Genomic DNA, 19,862 nt, shown 5'->3' on the forward strand with positions numbered 1-19,862 from the left:
TTAACTGTGTGTATTGACCAGGGGTTCACAGCTCAGGCAGTTTGTGCATATTATCCAAAATGGCAAGCCCCAGAGACAGCTCCTGATTGTTTAACTCCATTCCTTGTGGTTGCTATCAGAAGATACCCAGGACTGAGAGTCTGGTGATGCTCTGCATACAGAGGAGTCAGACTAGAAGCCTTTTGCAGCTGCTGTTTTGTCCTCTCCTTTATTTACATTACATGCCAAGATACAGCATTATCAGTGAGTGGAACAAATCTCACTGCCCTTGAGGGCCCAAGCAGGAGGTGGTTTACCCTGGTAACACAGATTATCTGCATCCTTGTATCACCTCCCTGCTCCTGTGTGTGCAGCCACATCTGTGCAGGGCACAGCCACAGAATCCTTCAAATGGTGTCATTCCTGCCTCCACTGACTGTCCAAATGTGGGTGTAAAGCCTTGACATTGACAACCATGTTAACCTTCCATGCTGTGCTTGATGATAATCACACAATTCCTAAAGCCTGTGGTGTGCACAGGCAGCCCTGTTGTCATGGGTAGCCAGGAAAAGTGCAGAGTAATAGATTTGTGGGTATTTTTATGAGTGACCAAGAGAAACAGTCATCTCCAGCAGCAGTGGGAGCAGATGCTTGATCCTGACATGTGCTTGTTGTTTTTGTGCTGCCTTGGGGATGGCAGGAGGGCACTGGGCACTGCTAGCTGCCATCCCTTACGTGCTCAACATCATCAGGGAATGTAGCAATGACTCTTTCTTCCTGCCACCCCATCTACATCCAGTGACAAAGGAAAAAGTCCCCTTGCCTCTGGGCTTAGATACAGCTGAGCTCCTCTGGGAGATTTCACAGGACCCCATGGGAGTCTTACTTCCCCTGCCCATGTTCTCTTTGTGTTTTGTATTTATCTCTTTGTCCCATTACTTTCTTCCTGCTGTGCTGAGCTCTAAGGAAATACCACATTGGTCACAACATAATTGCAAAACATCAAGAATTTATTCATTTCCAAGTAGCATAGAGTCTGAAGTTAGGCGCTGCCTTTGTGTTTCTTTGTTCTCATTTTAAATCAAGCGAATCTATATACATGTTTTCAGACATCTGTATAAATTATGCAACCAGTCAGGGAGTTTCCTGTTTACACACAATATTTCCAGAAGCACTCAGAAAGATTCCCACGTTTCTTGTACTGTTTCCTGTCCTTGGTCAAGAAGCGTCCCAGCAAAGCAATTCGAGGGTGATTCGCATAGAAAGTCTGAAACCAAAGAGCATTAGAGAGGTTACTGGTGGATGGCATCTCTTCCCAGTGGGAAAGTTCATTCTTCACTGCCCCAACCCTGTGTTCTGACTGGGGATGGGAGAGGTTACTGCCCAGTGTGCCCTCTGCTTTAGATGTGGCACTAAAACTCATCCCTGTCTTCTGCATTTACATTTAATTCAGCAGGAAGTGGACAGAGATGATGATCCCCATGTACCTAATGGTTTATAACAAATCTGATAATGCTGTGGAGCCTGTTCTTGGGATAGGGGGAAATACTGATGATTGGGCTGATGAAGCTGGAAATTGGCCTTTACTTAGCTGTTTTGGGGACCAAAAAAAGTGGAGGGTTTAGAATTAAATGGTCTAGATTACTCTTTTTTTTCTCCATTTTCCCCCCCTCCCCTGCCCATCTAACTGCTAAGTGATTCCAACTTCAATAACATTGACACATACTACTTTTTTCTATATTTTTCATGAAGTCTGTAGATCTGGAATGGTGTCTTGGTAACAATTCTGTGTAGTTTTAAATGTGGACTCTTATTTTTCTTGTCTCAGTGGCAGATGGTCATTTACTTACCTCTTTGATGTTTTCCCCTGGGTTGTAGTTGCTGGGGGTAAGACCTGTTAGAGGGGAGACACAATGAAATGTTTTACCATTTAGAAATTATGAACTTAGGCAAGTAATTCTCATGTGTCATAATGCTGTAGCTGGCAGAACTCTTGAACTGGAATGTTCAAGGGTAACATCTGCTGCTTCCCAAACCATCCATTGCTATTGATTCTGCACTTTCTGAAAGTATTGATGTTTTCTAAGACTGCTGTTTTGTTTTGTCTGCTAGCTCCTCTTAGGCCAATGGTTTTGCTATCTGGAGTTTTTGCAAAACCCATTTGGAGACTTTACCAGGTGGAATTGAGCTGCCAGCATGACTGCTCAGCAGGTTTTCTCAAAGTCACAGTTAACCAAATGACAGCTGCTTATTGCCTGTGCATAATGTTGTATTTCAGCAAATACCCAGGAGCTGGGGTGCAATATCTGCAGAAGCTGGAGGTGAAAACCATGAGGATTTACCCTCCCACTGCTGGGGTAAATCCTCACCTGCTTTGCTGTCCTCAGTCAGTGTGCCCAGGAGCTCTGGCAGGAGCTGGAGCAGTGAGGAGCTTCCAAGGCTGCCCAACCTCTCCATGTTTAACCTTGGATCTTCATCAGCTGCAAATGGAAGATGAGAGAAAGAGGTACATGGTGAGTCTTTGGCTTTGAATCCCTGGTTCAGTCTGTCTCAGGGGATTTCTGGTCTGTTGGCCCCACCTGTTGAAGGTTTTCATGAAAGCACTAATCATCCATCAATTATTTAATGATTATAATAGGGTTGTAATAATTATATTTTGTGCTTGTTCTTTGCAAATCTTTGAGAGCAGATTCTTTCCTGATGTTAATCTCAGATTCTCATTTCTCTGGCAGATGTTTTATTAGGCAAGTTTTTGACCAACAGCAGCTCCTCTTATCACTTGAGGTACTCAGCCTCATCCTTCCAGTACACAGCTGAGACTTGTATGTCATTTTTTAAATTTTATTTTAGTCCATTTCTTTATCAACAAGTTCCTATGCAGGAGCTTTTCTGTGAATAAAGACAAAACTTCCTGTTCAAGACAAAATAACCTGCACAGTTTTCCAATTATTAAATGCAATAAAAGGGATGGACAGGCAGGAATAAAACTAGGAAAACTTAAAACTTATTTTGGCAGCTGTGCTTCTCAGGGCATTTCAGTCACCTCTGATTTAATGTATGTACCAGTACACATAGTACTACTTTTTCCAAAACAACAGCTTGCTAGTAGCTGATAGAATTAATTTGTCTATGCATAGAGAATTTAGAATTCTGTGTCTAGCCTGTGCCCTGTGGCAGGTTGTCAACAGAAGCCCTTAGCAGTGCTATTTTCCAGATAACCTGGGGTTTTGTAATCTGAGCAGTAAATTTCATCTTTGCTAATTTATAGCAGACATCCAAAATTGTGGGCAACAAGAAGATGTAATTTTCAAACCCTATTTGTGTAGATGAATATCATTTTGGAGTTGTAGTTGTAGGTGATACTGTGGAGTTTCAGTTGCTCTGACTGCAGGGATGGGTGTGACTGTGTAGCTCCTCACAGGGAATATATAAAAGAAAATAAACTGCTGAAAATAATCTCCCAACACTTCAAAAACTTGCACAAAGATCAACAACTTGAAGATCTTGGACACTCATGGTATTAGTTTGTTCACTGCATAAAAGGACCATTGCAAAGGACAGAGAGGATTTATTTGAAAGATTCAGAATAAGAATAAAATAAATTCCCAGTGCTTTGTGGAGACAATCCATATCTCTGGCCTTGGATTATTCCTTAAATCAGAACAGTCTTAGTGGTAAATTTGCTTTGAGATTTAAAAAAAAACCCCAAAACCAAAAGCAACTCTCTTAAAGAGAGTTCCTCTTCTATCTTGCCAGTCCTAGAGACTCCTTTTATTAGCAAGGAAGATTTAAGAAGCATAATGTCTTGAAACTAATGCAATAATGGTTAGAGCCAGCTTGTTCATCCTCTGATGTGACAGATATTACTCATATTGAGTCAGAGCTACCTGTAAATGCAAGTTACATAGTGGAAGGCTTGAGAAGATGCTGGCTTAGTGAGTCCAAGATTTTCAAAGCAAACTGGGGACTGCTGATACCTATAAACCAACAAAAGAGCTGTTGCACCAGCAAAGCAGGTAAGAACAGCCCCTTTTTAATAGTCAGCTTTATGGAATAACTTTTGGGTTGATTTGCCTGTTCTTTCAGAACTCATTTCCAAAAGTCTTCCAGTACAAGTCAGGTCTGATGACAGTAACCTTCCAGATTCTGCTGTGCATTTTTACTGAGCCATTTCAAACTTTGAGGATCGATTTTTCAAGCAAAGATTTATTCTTTTCCTGGGCTGAGTGGAATCTGAATTAGTGCAAAAAACTAGCATGCTCAGTACATAGGAGTGTAAGACAGACTTGCCTGTTCTTGATGTTTGCAATTGATTTCCCCATTTTTAAATACAAAATACTTCATTTCAAAGGGTAGAAAGAGGAGACACCATACAGCCAAGTTTCTTTAAGTTACCCAATGCCTATGAATACTCAGACACTGAATACCAGCTTACACTCAGTGCTGTAAGGCTCAGATACCTTTTTCTCCTCTTTTGTTTCCTGGATCTCAAAGCAGCAGGGATAAATATTGACCCAACTTCCCCATTGTACAAGACCAGCACCCACTGAAATCTCCCTTGTGCTGCTGATGTCTTGAAGGCATTGCTGCTTTTCCTACAGCTGGCCAGCACAGATTGAGGCCCCTTGGAAAGCTTCTTTTCTGGTTTTACAGCTCCAGCCCCTGCTTTATAACCATTAAAATCAAAAGACTCTTACCTGAGAGTTGATAAGACATCTCACTGGCATTGAGGATGGGGAGAGACAAGAGAGGACAGGAGAAGCTGACGATAATGAGGCAGCAGAGTATCAGTTTATGCATCGTTGCTGCGTTGGATGTTCGTTTTGGCTAACCCTGTAACTCAGAACTCCTGCCTGACTGTAGCCTCAGCTCCCAGTTTCACCCATTATATAGCCACTCATGACCTCATAAACATCATCATGTTCTCTCCCCCCTTCAAAAAAAAATCCAATGAATTTATTGCCCATTGATTCTAAATGGAAACCACTTTGCATTGATGTAATTTTTCAAGGTAACAGTTCATAGACAATAAATTTACTGTCTTATAGCTTAGTGTACAAAATGGATATTATATCAAACCAAGCACAGTAAAGTTTATAAATCTGGCATTAAAAAAAAGTAACTTTCAGTTATAAATCATGAGTTAACAAAAGGGTCAGACGTTGGTTGAAATGACCAGGGCAATAAGACAGCTGATTTATGAGCCTTAGCAGCCTTGACGCAAAGCATCTGATACGAAATGCACTTTTCTTCTTCTTCTCTTTTTGTGAGATGGATGAATGTGTTGTGTTGTATTTGGGGCTCTTGTGCCAGAAAAAGTGAAAAAAGAGACGGAGTTAAAAAATCTTGTTAACTTACGAAGATAGTATTAGGGGAATTCAATTTCTTTGGTTTGTTTTGCCCCCCTTGCAGGATTTCACATCTATTTATTTGGGAAGACCTCATCCAGTGGTGCCCTAGAGAATCGTCTTGGCAGAGAAAGTTCAGCTTCCATCTGGAGAATTCTTGGTACATATAAACTCCTTTGGTTGATATTAAACACAGCTCCCTCAGTAGACTGGAAGACCCTTTTCCATTTCACTTATCTCCTCTTTCAGCTGGAACTAACTACTTAATTCTGAGGGTGTTAGCAAGGTTTTTCCCCTGCTTGCCTTTTGCTTTTGCCTAATGCTAACACAGGAGTTGCCTTATGTAATCTCATCACTTTAATCCTTATTTCCCTACATTTAGCATATTTTCTCTACTTACAATTTCATTTTTCATATCACAGAGCAAGGACTGACTGGACTGGTCTTTCACACTCCATTCTCTATGAAATGTTATATTGAACTGTATAGAGCCTTGAAAATAATAAAAAAGGTAAGTTTATGGCAATATTCTTTCCTTTTAATGGTGAGAAGATAATGCCTGTTCATAACAAATTGAGGTTCGTTACTGTTCTGCCTCTCTACTCAAATGTTTATGTCTTCAAATGCTCTCCAAAACACCATAAAATCCAACTAATGTTAATAAAGTCCTTTCCTTCTGCTGAATTTTGTGATAATTTTAAGTTGCAAAAGGCATGAGCTTATCTGCTTCACATCTTTTTGGTTTATTAGCATTTCCTGTTGAAGATTAACTTTTATATTGTACATCCCGTGGCTTCTAAGGCTAATTTCAAATTAGCTACATCAGTCATATAGAACAGAAGTGTTTCTGCTGCAGGTCTAACTCAAAAGGAGCAGATCCCCCATGGGTGGGTTAACAGGGTGTCCAGAAACACAGTGGGCTCTGAAAGAGGGGTTGAGGTTGGAAGGCACCTCTGGAAATCATCTAGTCTTATCCCCCTGCTCCAAGGAGGGTCAGCCAGGAGAGTTTGTCCAGGACTGTGTCTAGTCAGGTTTGAATAGCTTCAAGGGTGGAATGGGGCATAATTTCAGAACTAAGCTTGATAAGACCTTTGGCATCCCCACATAAGTTCAAATGCTCTGATTCTAGTGACAGGTGGGGTGTGAGAGAGGTGAGAAAGGACCTGCAGGGGTCTTGCCAGCCTAAACCTTTCTAAACTTCCCTGTGTGCACAGAGAGGGTTGGTGGTTGACTTGCCTGGACTATTGAACATCCACTTCAGGTGTCTGAACTACAAATCCTGTTTCTCTGGACTTCTCTTTGCTGAAGTGAGTGCTCATGACAAAAGAATTTCTCTACAGAATTAACCTAATACGTTTTATTCCTCTCTTTCCCTGTGCTTCCCTATGAGAGAAATAAGTAGCAAGAGAGGAATTCTCTCTCTTCATCTGAGTCATGCAGCTCTTCGTTCCAAAACTGCAGACAGTAATTAGGTCTGATTTGATGCATGACCTCACTGTTGGTGCTGGATGCTCTGTACAAATGCTTCTCCTTCAGTGAACTACCAATGACAATGGTATTATCAATATTCACTCTAAGCATCCTCCAAGGAAAGCTAATGAAGCACTCTTACCAGCAACTGCTGTCCTTTGTCTTTTCTCAAGGAAGACTCAGCCTCTCAGAGCCACCGTGAAGTGCGTCATGCTCAAGTTGGGCAACTTGCCCACAGCTTATTGCCTCTGCTCAGAGCTGGAGTTGTCACTTGGACACTCTTTCCTCCACCAAAATGTCAAAGGCATCTCCCTCGGGCGACAGTGCCAACGTCATCATGCAAAGCAAAGAAACAGCTCATCCTAAACAAGGTACAAAGCCCAGGGTCCATGGGTGAGGAAGGCAGTGGGAATGGCACTTTGAAAACTTGGGAATTGATTCGCAACTTTTTGTGCAGTGTTTTGGAGGGAAAGTTTTCAAAGTTCTTATTTATGCTTGTTTATGCTTTCAAGTGCCTCAAGGCAGCAGTAGATAGATAAATTACAGTAGTAAGGTTAGATAAATTACTGAGAAAATTCTACACATTAAATATATGTTAACCTACCATAAAGGATTATCCTTCCTTATCAGAAGAAGCAACAATTTTTGGTTTAATATGATGGCTTGTGAAGAACAAGTTGCTAGTGAAGCCAAGACAACTTTGAAAAGAAATAAAAATAAGACACAATGAAACCAATCAAAAACATCCCCAGAAACTGTCTACTTCTGTGTAAAATATTAAGGATGAAATCTAATCTATAATGCAACAGTTCTTTCCTCGGTTTTTAAGTGCATTATGTCAAATAAGCAGGAGTTGTTATTAGTCAAATACTGTGACAGCTGGCAAAACCAGGAATTTCAGAGGTGGTGTGATTTACCAGTAGCATTAGTATGAGGGACTTCTTCAGAGGAGATAAATTCTGGTGTAAAATTTGGGCTTGAATTTAGTTTACAAGAAGAGAGGTGTGCAGTAAAATGGTTTCGTAGTGGCACTGTAATTGCAGATGAGCTTGTTATTGTATAAATACCCAGATTCCTTGAATTTTACTACCATTTTTAACTTAACATCTTGTTTCAATGAGTTATACATGTTGGCTGGTGTGACAGAAAAGCATTTGCACTGCTATTTATTTTTCTGATAGGGTCTATTGTATAGGGGTTTCAGGGGTTTTGCTTTGCTGTTGCTGCTGGTTTAGCAGATATCTGTCCTCATTAACACCTAAAAAGTTTAATGTGACTTAAAATTTAACATTTTAGCTGATTATTCAGCTTCATAACATGATTATTAGATCTATTTTGCATACTGAGGTCATATATGTAATGTGGTTTTTTTCTGCTACTGGATTGCACTGCCTTATTTATACTCTGCATTTTAATGTGTACAGAAAATAGACTCTTTGGAGACTAAGGAAACTAAAGGAAAAAGCTAACCACTTGCTGTTAACTTTCTTTTTGAAGAGGCTTCCTGTGTGTGAGCTGTAATGCAGCACATGCAGGGTATATTCTCCATAACCACACAGGACATATTTGGGTATGCATAGGAGTATTTAATAATCTGAATTTCTTTCAGTGTTTTGTAATACCTCTGAGATGTTCTGACCTAGGCTGTCTTGTTCTGTGGTGGGCTGAAGGTGTGTAGGTGAGCATGGGCTTGCCTGGACTCACACCCCTCTGTGATGAAGCTGATGGGTCCTTAGGCCTCTCTGCAGATATTTTATTTTGCTACAGAATTGGCAAGGTCTGAAAGCTTTTGAGCGCAGGATCACAGCTGCCAAAACACTGCTCCTTTGCAGTATAGTTTCCACTAGTTTGAGGGGAAAAAACTCTCTTGCTCTTTGGCCCTGCTGGGCTGGCCCACTGTAGTCTGGGTATATTCTCCAAGTGAAGCTTGACAAACTGGTCCCTAATTCCCCTGTCCTCTCAGCACTGCAGAATTACCAACCTGAACCTTCACGCTGTTTGACGTGAAGGAAAGTAAACCTGGCATGACTGAGGCTTGGAAATCCAGCACATCAATATCTTAGGGGAATTGAATTCTGGACAACGCAGCAGCAAACAGAGGAGCAGAGACCAGGTCTTGAAATGAGGTTTCTTTCACAAAAAAAAATTGTAATGGAACTACGCAATTACAGTTTATTTTTAAAACTGAAATTATGACAGCAGGTTGTGTAAGGAAAGAGAGGAACACATCTGCAGCAAGGCTGGAACTTTCTCTGCACCTTTCTCTTGCTATTGCAAGGTATCCCAAATAACCTGTTCAGCTCTGATAAGAAAGGATAATCTGGATAAAAGCAAAATAAAAACTTCTTTATTTCATTTTTCTGGTTATTGCACTGGTCATCACAGAAAGCACAAAACAGCCTTGCTGAAAGGCACAGGCTGTTCATAAGCTCTGTCCACCCTTCTCATTTCATCAGTCCCAGCTGCAGAGCAAGCAGGAGCCTTGGGCTCATTTCCTGGGAGTTGCACATGATTCTGTAACACTGCTGCACTTGGAACAGCTAAAACTTTCCAATTTGTGTTTCTTTGTCGCAGGGAACTCTGTCGCGAAGACATTTTCAAGACAAACTACTGGACGTTTAGCAATCTTTCAATAATGCAGAGTAGCCCAAATCAGCTCTGAGCTAGACAGAACTCCAGTCCTTCCTTCCTGCGGCAGAGAGTGTGGAGGCAGAGAGGTGTTGGGAAGCTCAGGGACAGGTGAGCTCGGTTTGGTGCCCAGTTTGTGCTCGGTTTGGTGCCCGGTTTGGTACCCGGTTTTGCCCGGTTTGTGCTCGGTTTGTTGCTCAGTTTGTGCCCGGTTTTGCCCGGTTTGTGCTCGGTTTGGTGCCCAGTTTTGCCCGGTCTGTGCCCGGTTTGTGCTCGGTTTGTTGCTCAGTTTGTGCCCGGTTTGTGCTCGGTTTGGTGCCCGGTTTGGTACCCGGTTTTGCCCGGTTTGGTGCCCGGTTTGTTGCTCTGTTTGGCGCCCGGTTTTGCCCGGTCTGTGCCCGGCGCTGCTCGGGCGCCCCGCGGTAGCAGCCCCTTGCCGGGAGGTGGCGCTGCGGAGCCTCCCGCGGCGCTGGCTTTGGGGACAGTGGCGGGTCGCGGTTGTATCAGTGCGGCTGGCTTTGCGGGGTCGCTGTGTGAGTGCGGCTGGCTTTGCGGGGTCGCTGTGTGAGTGCGGCTGGCTTTGCGGGGTCGCTGTGTGAGTGCGGCTGGCTTTGCGGGGTCGCTGTGTGAGTGCGGCTGGCTTTGCGGGGTCGCTGTGTGAGTGCGGCTGGCTTTGCGGGGTCGCTGTGTGAGTGCGGCTGGCTTTGCGGGGTCACTGTGTGAGTGCGGCTGGCTTTGCGGGGTCACTGTGTGAGTGCGGCTGGCTTTGCGGGGTCACTGTGTGAGTGCGGCTGGCTTTGCGGGGTCACTGTGAGTGCGGCTGGCTTTGCGGGGTCGCTGTGTCAGTGCGGCTGGCTTTGCGGGGTCGCTGTGTTTGTCCTTTCTTACACTTTCTTCCATTCCATTCCATGGACTAATTCACGTTTCCTCTCTCTTGCTCCTGCTGCTTCTCTGAGTGTCACCTGCACCCCTGTTGCAAAGGGCTAGTCCCAGTTCATTGCCCCTTGCCTTGGGCTCCCACTGCCCAGAGCTCACCCTGAGCTGTCTGCACTAAATGTGTTCCTCAACACTTTTATCAGCAGCCCATGCTGTGTTTCTCTTCTTACAATAATAGCACAGTCTTCCTGAGGTTTAATTTGGGTTGTAATAAAAAATTATCAAGCTAATCCTGCTGCAGAGATAGGTGTGATTGCTACATACTGTCATATTTTTCACTCTTGTTCTGTTCTTAAACTTAGACCATTCATTATTTTTTAAGTAGAGTACTGGGGGGTTTTCCAAACAAATAATTGTCTTGGAGCCTGCCTACACAGACATCTATTCAGCTGAGGATTTAAAGGAATGAATTCCAGCTTAACATTTCTGTCTCCTAAGGCTCCCAATGCAATTTTTAGAAAAAATAGTACTACTAATGGCAAAAAGGGAAGCAGCAATACCCTGCTTATTCTTTTCTTGGTAGTTTGGATGCAGGGGTGAGCAAGCCAGACTGTTGTCTTTTTGTGGCCTGAAGTGAAGAAGTGCAGAAACAGTAAAACAGCAAATTGCAAGAGATGGACGAGGCATAAGAATCATCTTCCAAATTTCCTTGCTTGAGACTTCATCCTCTGTTAATTGCCTGGTTCTCTGCCTCCTTTGTCTCTTACTACAAACCATTTTGTTTGAGACTTGGTACAATTTTGCTGCCTTTTAAGACCATGCCCTGTTTCATTGTCTAAAAGAGCTGGAGGATAAGGACTTTAATCTACAGTGGTGATAGAACAAAACAATTCTCTCAGAGGTGTCCTTGTGCTTTTTAATTAATTTTTCTATCTAGCTTTTTACATTTGGTGTACACATGTTCTTCCTGTTTTTATCACAGAGGCTTAGGATCCCTTATCACTCCAATATCCCTAGCTGATATCAAAGGACAAATTTCAGGTAGTTCTGTTGAAGTTCAGTGTGTGGGCAGCAGCCACTGACTAATTAAGAGGAATGCTAATAATTGTTGGCATTTAGCTGTCGTCCACTTAGCGTAGGCAGTAAATGAATGGCTCACAAAAGCAGACTTTAATTTTTTTACTTTGCTTTCTGACTGCATAATCTCTTTAATCCTCTGCTATCAGAGTCTTTTATTAATTAAATGGAATCACTGCAGGCTCAGTGATTCACATTTCAGGGCAAATGTGTGTATTTAACGTGGGAGGGTTGGCATAGGTCTCACAGGGCAACCTGAGGTTTAAAACAGTTCTTTCAAGGTTATTTTGTAAATGAATGTGTGTTCCTTGGCAGTCAGCCGTGTAGGATGTTCACTGTTTATGAGCTGAACTCCAGTTTGGCAAAGAATTCCTACTGCAAGAGTTAACTGATTTCCCTGTGATGACTGACTGATCCTGACTGGGGTGGAAGGCTGTCCCTGGGAATGGGAGAAACCAACAGGAGCAGGAATTAACAAAGGTGAAGGCAGCAGATATCAGATTTTTGTCTTCTGATGTGGCAAGTTGAATGTTTTTTGCAGTAATGGGAACAGAATCCTCTTTCCTGCAAGAATCCCCAAGGCAAATTTACAATACAAGAGGGCTCAGAAGAGCAGTAAGTATTTAGTCTGATCCTATTCTTTTGCTATGTATGCAGCTTTTATGGGTAAGGATTGCAACAGACAAGACCAAGCAGTTACTTCTGAGCAGAGTCTGCAGAAGAGATTTGTAAGTAAGGAAGATCCACATGTGCATGGAAGCACACATGGCTTGTTTCAGTTTGGGTTACTGAGAGTAGGTGTAACAGGCTTGAGATCCACCATAATAAGTTGTCCTTAAATGGAAGTAGGTGTCTTTTTATGCAATTCTCCATTTGCTAAATCAAATAAAACTTGATTTATTTGCTTAAAGCAAATAGGTTAGAACAGGAGAGATCTTCCCTGGTTTCAGTGTGTGTTCAGGTGGTGATTTTTGTTTGTTAAAGTGAAATCCAGTTAGGTTCAGAGTGTTGGAGCAATAGTCTGATACTTGACATGGCAATCACCCAGGATCTAGAAGGTGAAATGAAACACAATAGGTGATATCACCACAAACTTCTGCCAAATGGATGTTAGAGGGAAATTCCATCTTCTTTGTGGATTGTATTAAGTTTTCTTATTACAGTGAGAGCAATGACAATATCCAGCAGCTGTTATGCTCAGCTCTCTGTTCCTGATGCACAGCTAACCTGTGGGATGGAGAACCTCTTCTTACAGCCCCTGAAGTTTATTTGTAGCTGAAAGAGGAAATGAGGTGAGACTTGGTAATAAAATAAGACTTTGTATAATTTTAAGAATGAAACTTACCTTGACTTTTAAGTCAAGTAAAGTGGTACAAGTTAATATTTCCTGTGTGTTAAGTCGTGTCAGAGAAGACTGTGCTTCTATCCTATGAAGGAGCTGATAGACTGAAAATAAGAAATCATGTTCTGCTTTAAAAAAAATGTGATGATGACGTTTTAGAGGAGCCACTGCAGTTTCAGTCTCTATCATCCAGAAGTACCAGGCACAGAAACACCTGTTTCTACAGGTGGAGAGGGAGGTGAGAAACAGAAGCCCTTTTGTTACAAACCTTCTACTTCCCCTAGCCACCCCACTCTTGCAAGAAATTACAAAGTCAAGACGTGTGACTAACACAATTTTAATTACTGATGCCACTAACTATTCCAGGAAATGGTGCTGGTTCTGGAAGCAATAAAAAACCAGCAGGCTCCCCTGCTTATAGTTATCTTTAAAGAGAATTTGTCTCCTTCTTCCATGCCTTCAGAACTCTGCCTGACATCACTTGTGCCTCTGCACATGGTCTGGCTAAGAGGACATTTTCTGACTTCCAAGAAAAACAAATGGAAATTCAAAAAGCTTGCATCTGGCCTGTTACCTCATCCTTGGCCACCTGGGCTGCTTGAAAGTCATCAGGGCATTCCCAGTTCCATTTTCTTGCTATATAATAAATTAAATGACTGTCAAAAAAAAAAGAGACATGCACAGAAAGCAGACAACATTTAGTGCTCAAAGAGTTATCACAGAATTACAGAATGATTTGGGGTGGAAGGGACTTCAAAGATCATCTAGTTCCACTCCCCTGCCATGGGCAGGGATGTTACCAATAGATCAGGATGCTCCAAGCCCCATCCAACCTGGTCTTGAGGAATTCCATGGGTGGGGCAGCCACAGCTTCTCTGGGCAATCACCACTCTTAAATAGAGAATTTCTTAACATCTAACCTACATGTCTCCTCCTTTAGTTTAAAACCATTCTCCCTTGTTCCATCACTATCAGCCTGTGTTCTAAGTCCCTCTCCCTCTTTTTATAAGCTCCCTTTAAGTACTGAAAGGCTTCATTCTCCCCAGAGCCTTCTCTTCTCCAGGCTGGACACGCCCAGCTTGTCTTCAGACCAGAGATGCTGCAGCCCTTGGAGCATCTTTGTGCTCTCCTCTGGATTTACTCCAAGGACCCCAGACCTGGACACAGCACTGCAGGTGGGTCTCAAGGGCAGAGAGCAGGGGGAGAATCTGCTGCCCACTCCTCTTTCCATGCAGCCCAGGATGTGGTTGGCCTTCTGGGCCAGCCAGGTAGAAGGACTGATCTGAATTACTTGTGCATGAACTGGTGTGCTGCTTTCAACACCAGCAAGGAAATAAACTCCACATAAGCCACTCTTTCCCCCACCCCTTCCAGTGAGGAAGGGACAATAAAGGAGAGATTATTGATTGAAATAATAATTTCCTAAGAGCGCAAAGCAGTGGAATGAGACACACACACAACAACAGCTGTATTAATAGCAAAAGTTTCTTCTGATATTAAACATTCTTCAGGTATTAAACAATCTGTGTGTTCAATAAAAGCTCCCTGTGAAGCCAAGATGCACATGATATATCAACTACTTGTATTTTCACAGCCCTTGTTCTGAATTATGGCTTTACTGCTTCCTTCTGCTTTAATCACCAATATTAAAATATACATAATGCAGTTTCTTCCCATTCACCCTTGCTGGGTAAAGGAGTTTTTTACAGTGCTCCACATGCAGGCAGGAAGGTTGCTATCATCTCGGTTAAGAAACACTTTTGATTTATAAATAGATACATCTTAGATTTATAAATAGTTTGGTGGCTTTTCATGTGTCCTGTTCACGCCTTCAAGTTTGTGATCTTGATGTAATAGTCACTTAGTTCTCATGGCTGAAAGTACTAATATAGAGAAGACTTGAGCTAGGGATAAAGATAAAACCTTCACAGTTCAGGTTTTTATGCCATTTATTTTCTCACCATATAAAACTGACTGTTTTATATTTACATGTACATAAGTTTATCAAAACGTGTAAGTGTGGTTTGGTGAAAATAAGCTGCTATTGTAACCTTCTGCTGAATGAAGAGATGAGCTGTCATTGTTCAAATGCAAAATTGTTTTCTCTTGCGTTAAAATCAGAGAGGGGAAACTCACCCTTAACCCACAGATTGGTGGGTTTTTCTATTTTTTAAATAAGATTTACTGAAGAAATAAAATACGTGAGCTTTGTAAATGGTTAAAAATTGTGCTGTGACCACCGTGACTCAAACAGGCGTTTTCTTTCTTCTCAAGACCAAAGCAGCAGTATTTGATCAGAGAGACAGATACAATGTCTGATGTTAAAATCTTTCCAACCTCAGTTACAAAAATAGTACCACAGACTCCTCACATGTACAGCTGCAACGTACATAAAGTTTACATCACGTAAAAGATCAAAGATGAATGATGTAGGATTGAAGGTGGTGCAGTCCAGCTGCAAAGTAACAGCTATTTCTAAGTTCAAGTCAACCACAGCTTCTCTCAGTGTTTCCACTGCCTCCCTCAAGCCAAGCCATGTCACACCACAGCAGATGCTGCAGTGGAACACTTTGCAGCTCAAGATTTTTATGGCTTCCTTTCCCCTACATGTAAGGAGGGATGCAGTGGTGAGGCCAGGGATGTTTCCAGGGCTGATGGGATCAAATGACCTCCATCTGTATTTGCACACAAACCCCAAACTGCTGGGTTGGAGCCAAGCTTTCGGAGGAGCTGCAGCTCCAGACTCAAGAGGATGGCTGGTGGTAAGACATCATGAGTGTCACCAGTGACTTTACAATGTGTTACAGATCTCCTTTTTAGGTTCAAATGCTTTTAGATTGCATGTTAATTATGGCTCAGGTACCATTAATGAGGGACCAGAAAATTATTCTGCACATCCATTAGAGCTGTTAAATGCTGTACTTCTTTCTACATGTAGATCAGGAACCACTTCTTAGAAATATTCATAGTGCTAGAGAAAAAAAGTCAGCAAACTAAGTATTTTTTTAAATTTTAATTTTTTTAAGAAATAGGAAAAAAGCATTTAGCGCTCTAACATTCACAGATGCTGATACCCTCTATATTTACATAAACAGGTGCTTCCTCTGTGTTCCAAAAGAAAATTCAAATGTGGTTGACTTGGGCAGTCCAATTTCTAGTTCACCAAAAGATCCCTGAATTCTGTGGATTTACCATGGTCCTGATATTCACCTTGTTCTTCCTCAGGGAAGCGGCAGCTGCAGGCATCATCTTCCTGAATTGACTGTTCAGGTGTGTGCACTGAAGAAAAATAACAGAATCACAGAATCAATTAGGTTGGAAAAGACCTCTGAGATCATTTAGTGCAACCTTTGACCATACACCACCTTATCAACCAGACCAGAGCTCTGAGTACCACGTCCAGTTGTTTCTTGAACACCTCCAGGTACAGTGACTCCATCACCTCCCTAGGTAGCTTGCTCCAATCTCTAACAATCCTTTTTGGGAAGAAATTCCTCCTGATCTCCAGCCTAAACCTCCCCTGGTGTAGCTTAAGGCTGTGTCCTCTTGTCCTGTTGCTGTTGCCTGGGAGAAGAGACCAACCCCACCTGGCTGCACCTCCTGTCAGAGAGTTGTGAGGGCAAGAAAGTCTCCCCTGAGCCTCCTTTGCTGCAGGCTAAACAACCCCAACTCCCTCAGCTGCTCCTCTCAGCCTTACCTTCGAGATCCTTCCCCAGCTTTATTGCCTTTCTCTGGACACTCTCCAGCACCTCAGTGTTTCTTGAAGTGAGTGCCCCAGAACCAGACAAATGGGCTCTTTCTGTTTTGTTCATTCAGCCATCTTATTTCACCATTCCTCAGTCACAAGTGCAGGAAGTTGGGAAGAAAAAATTCTTCCAAGTTATTCTATAATCTAAAACTATTCCTCTACAGCATGTACTTCAGATAAAATGAAGTGATCATACTTGGTTTTTCCCTAATTCAGCAGGGCCTCTAGTGTTCTGTTTGTCATAGCAATGAAAGGAAGACCAACATGAAGGAATTATGTTTTTGAACTGCTATGGTTTTCTGTATTCAGAATTACACTAGAAGATTCAGACCTTATCCCTAGGACAGGGGAAAAGAATAGAGAAAGGGACAGAGAAGCCCCCAAAAAACCAACCAAACAAGCTATAAACTACCTTGGATGGAATTAGCTTCATCTATATAATAAACTGAACTGACCTTTAACTGGAGCAGCCAAGCCCAGCTGAGCTTTTTCACCTCTCACAAATACTTCACTTCTAAGGATAAACATGTACTTGACCTAACACCCACAGTGCTTTTGGCAATAAAAATTCCAAAACTGTTTCCCTTTCAGTTGTTTCTGACTTACAAGGCCAAAAAAAATGAAGCTATTACAACTATCTTTGAAAAACACTTAACCTGGATTCCTGACTTCTGTCTAGTTTCAAAAAGAAAAACTGCAGAGTGTATTTATCTTACTTTTCTTGAAGACAGCGTGTAGTTTCTTTTTCTGCCAGACACTGAAGCAGATGCACAAAGGGAGCAGAAACACTATGCATGACAGCCCAGCCACGGCGAGAGAAATCCTGATCATGTCTGGCTGGACATCCTTCCCTAGGAAATAAACAACATCCTCTATGAGTATTAACAAAACAAAATTCTACTGCCCTTGAATTAATTGAAAACTTTGTCTCCCACTCTGGTTCCGGATAAGACTGCAACACTGGAAATGCACAGAAGAAAGGACTTTTGCTTTACCTGGAAAGTGAATGAGCTACAGTATATTAAAGTAGGTCATCACTCTTTACCTCTATAAGCAATGTTATACAATGACTCACCTGGCACAGTGATAGAAAATGGAATTGCAGAAGTTGTGGTAGGTAGAGTAGTGGCTGAAGTGGGATTAACTGAAGCATGTTTGCAAATGACATCTTTTGCTGAAGTTCCAGGCTTCAGGACTTGGTTTCCAGAGCATCTGAAAGACATTTACAGCAAAACAGGGAAAAGATCAAAAATTTAAAAAACGGTCAAGTGTAATAGCTGTAGCATTTTTTTTTAGCTTACTTACTTTGTCCAGTTTTTGCAGGAGCCATTGGGCTTATCATTAAAGGTTCCATAGTGGCAAGTCTTGCAACCTTCAACAGACAAGGACAGGTAAAGTTTTACAAGATAAGCATTTAAAACATATGTGAAAGATTATTTTTTGCCTGCTTGTACGATGACAGAATTACTATTTCATAAACTGCTCTGAGTATGCAAGGCAAGTCTTTCCCTGTCAGCCACAGACCAGTGCAGTACTCAGCTACAAAGCCAGTTTATTTGGCACAAAATACCACAAACCATGCCTAACTCTGGAATTCCCAGTTCAGTTCCCCTCATGCTGGCAACCAAACAGCTGCCATGCAAAGGGAACTAACCAGTGCACAATTTGAGCTGTAGTAGGGCTCAGAGTGTGGTGAGTTTGTCTGCTGCTGTGCTCGCATCACACACCACACAAAACATTTAGCAGCAGTGGCAGCTTTTATCTTGTGAGGTCCTTCCTCTATCTGCTTCTGCACCGTGCAAGAGGCAATGCACTGTGTGGTGCAGGAAGCAGAGGGGCTTTCAGCTGCTGGGGAAGGATGACCCTACCTTTCCTGGTGCTCTCCTGGCCCACTCCACAGCTTGGGGTGCAGAAGGTGCAGCCAGCACCGCCGCAGCGATAGCCCTCCTTGCACGTGCATTCAGCATCACTTGTCGGGGAACAGTTTTTTAAATACTGAAGTATTCCTGCAAGGGGAAAACGAGTCTTAGGTTACAGCATACCCAGCGTGGTGCGGCAAAGGCTGGGACCTTTGCTCTCACGAAAGTCAGGCTGCTGGCCTCAGCGCGAAGCCCCGCAGACTCGTAGCGTTATCTGGCCAGTGGCAAGTCCCCCGCGCAGCTGCCAGCCAGGGAGGTGACAGCTGGTGCCATCGCCACCGGTACCTTCGCACTTCTGACACATGGTGCAGCCGTCGCTCCCCGGCGCGCTGGAGAAGGTGCCGGGCGGGCAGGGCCGGCAGGACGCTCCCCGTCCGCAGTCCGCGCTCGCCACGTACGTACCTGCGGGCCGAGACAAGTGGTTACCGAGGGCCGCGCCCGGCGCATCCCGCCCCGCCCGGGCAGCGCCTTACCCGCCGGGCAGTCAGCGAGGCACGGCAGCGCGGCCGCGGGGCTCGGGCTCAGCGCCAGCGCCAGCAGCGCCGCGGGCAGCAGCGCCCGGCCCGGAGCCATGGGTCGGAGCGATGGGTCAGAGCGGGGCGGCGCGGCCGGCGGGACTGCGCGCCCAGCCCCGAGAGCCCGGCCTTAGGGGCCGCCCCCGGGGGGTCTGGCTGCGTCATCCCGGGGGCGGCGGGGAATCCCCGGCACGGTGGGGCTTTCCGGCCCCTCCCAGAGGCGCGACCCCTCAGCTCTGCCGGGCAGCGCCCGCAGAGCTCTCTCAGCGATGCCGGTCAGCGTTCGCCCTTTTCACCGCTGGGGCTTCCCGGTGAGTGCGGCTCGGAATCCCCGGGAGGTGAAGGGTGAGAGGCGGGGCCGGCAGCGGAGATGCTGCAACCGCATGAGCATGACAGCGACACGCGGGGACAGCCAGCGCCGCGCTACGGCCGGGAGCGCGGAGTGCCACCCGGCCGCGGGAGCGCGCACCGGCCGGCACGGGAACGGCGGGCCCCGGCCGCCCGGCCCCGCCCCCTGCACCTCCCCGCAGCCAATCCCCGGCCGCGGCCCTGTCCCTCAGCCGGGCCGGAGCGCGGGCAGGAGCGGACAGCGCTGGGAGGTTGAGTTGTAATGAAGAGTGAAAGCATTTTCCTTGTGCGTGTGCCTGGCACACGGGCAGGCAGAGAAACGACCAGCGTGTCCAGGGTTCTGAGCGGAGCCCGCTGTGGGCAGCACACAGAGCGCCCCGTGCCGGGAGCTGAATCCCGCACGGGTCCCAGGAGAGCCCTCAGCACAGCCCGTCCCTGTGACTGCTCCCCTCAGCTGGACTCGAACTGCCGGAGCTCAGCAGGGAGCCACACCGGCTCTGCCAGCACCTGCGAGCGGTGGTTTTACACCGCAGGGCTTTGCAGTCCTAAAGGACCCCATTAACAGCTCTGTCCTTCAAAACACCGAAACTCTCTAAAACCAGGGGAAACATC

The 19,862-nt window shown here is 44.3% G+C and overlaps 2 protein-coding genes and 1 long non-coding RNA gene across 3 annotated transcripts; 1 reads left to right on the forward strand and 2 right to left on the reverse strand.

The window, feature by feature from the left end:
- Nucleotides 1-1,129: 1,129 nt before the first annotated feature.
- Nucleotides 1,130-4,794, reverse strand: UTS2 (urotensin 2). The gene is made up of 4 exons (XM_085080128.1): nucleotides 4,677-4,794; nucleotides 2,349-2,459; nucleotides 1,830-1,873; nucleotides 1,130-1,246 (listed from the first exon to the last, which is right to left on the reverse strand). The coding sequence occupies exons 1-4, from the start codon at nucleotides 4,777-4,779 to the stop codon at nucleotides 1,130-1,132; spliced, it is 375 nt and encodes a 124-aa protein (XP_084936254.1). The 5' UTR covers nucleotides 4,780-4,794.
- LOC146428301 (uncharacterized) lies at nucleotides 1,242-9,531 on the forward strand. Its single transcript, XR_014856153.1, has 5 exons — nucleotides 1,242-2,492; nucleotides 5,392-5,487; nucleotides 5,750-5,838; nucleotides 6,971-7,168; nucleotides 9,372-9,531. It is a non-coding gene; the product is annotated as an uncharacterized LOC146428301 (long non-coding RNA).
- Nucleotides 9,532-15,714: 6,183 nt separating this feature from the next.
- Nucleotides 15,715-19,358, reverse strand: TNFRSF9 (TNF receptor superfamily member 9). The gene is made up of 7 exons (XM_085080100.1): nucleotides 18,861-19,358; nucleotides 18,673-18,789; nucleotides 18,337-18,474; nucleotides 17,774-17,840; nucleotides 17,544-17,680; nucleotides 17,185-17,319; nucleotides 15,715-15,999 (listed from the first exon to the last, which is right to left on the reverse strand). Exons 1-7 carry the CDS (start codon nucleotides 18,958-18,960, stop codon nucleotides 15,875-15,877), a joined length of 819 nt encoding a protein of 272 aa, XP_084936226.1. The 5' UTR covers nucleotides 18,961-19,358; the 3' UTR covers nucleotides 15,715-15,874.
- Between the last annotated feature and the right edge of the window lie 504 nt (nucleotides 19,359-19,862).

This window comes from Lichenostomus cassidix, chromosome 21 (genome assembly GCF_008360975.1).
Source record: "Lichenostomus cassidix isolate B80296 chromosome 21, HeHo_3.0, whole genome shotgun sequence".
NCBI lineage: Eukaryota > Metazoa > Chordata > Aves > Passeriformes > Meliphagidae > Lichenostomus > Lichenostomus cassidix.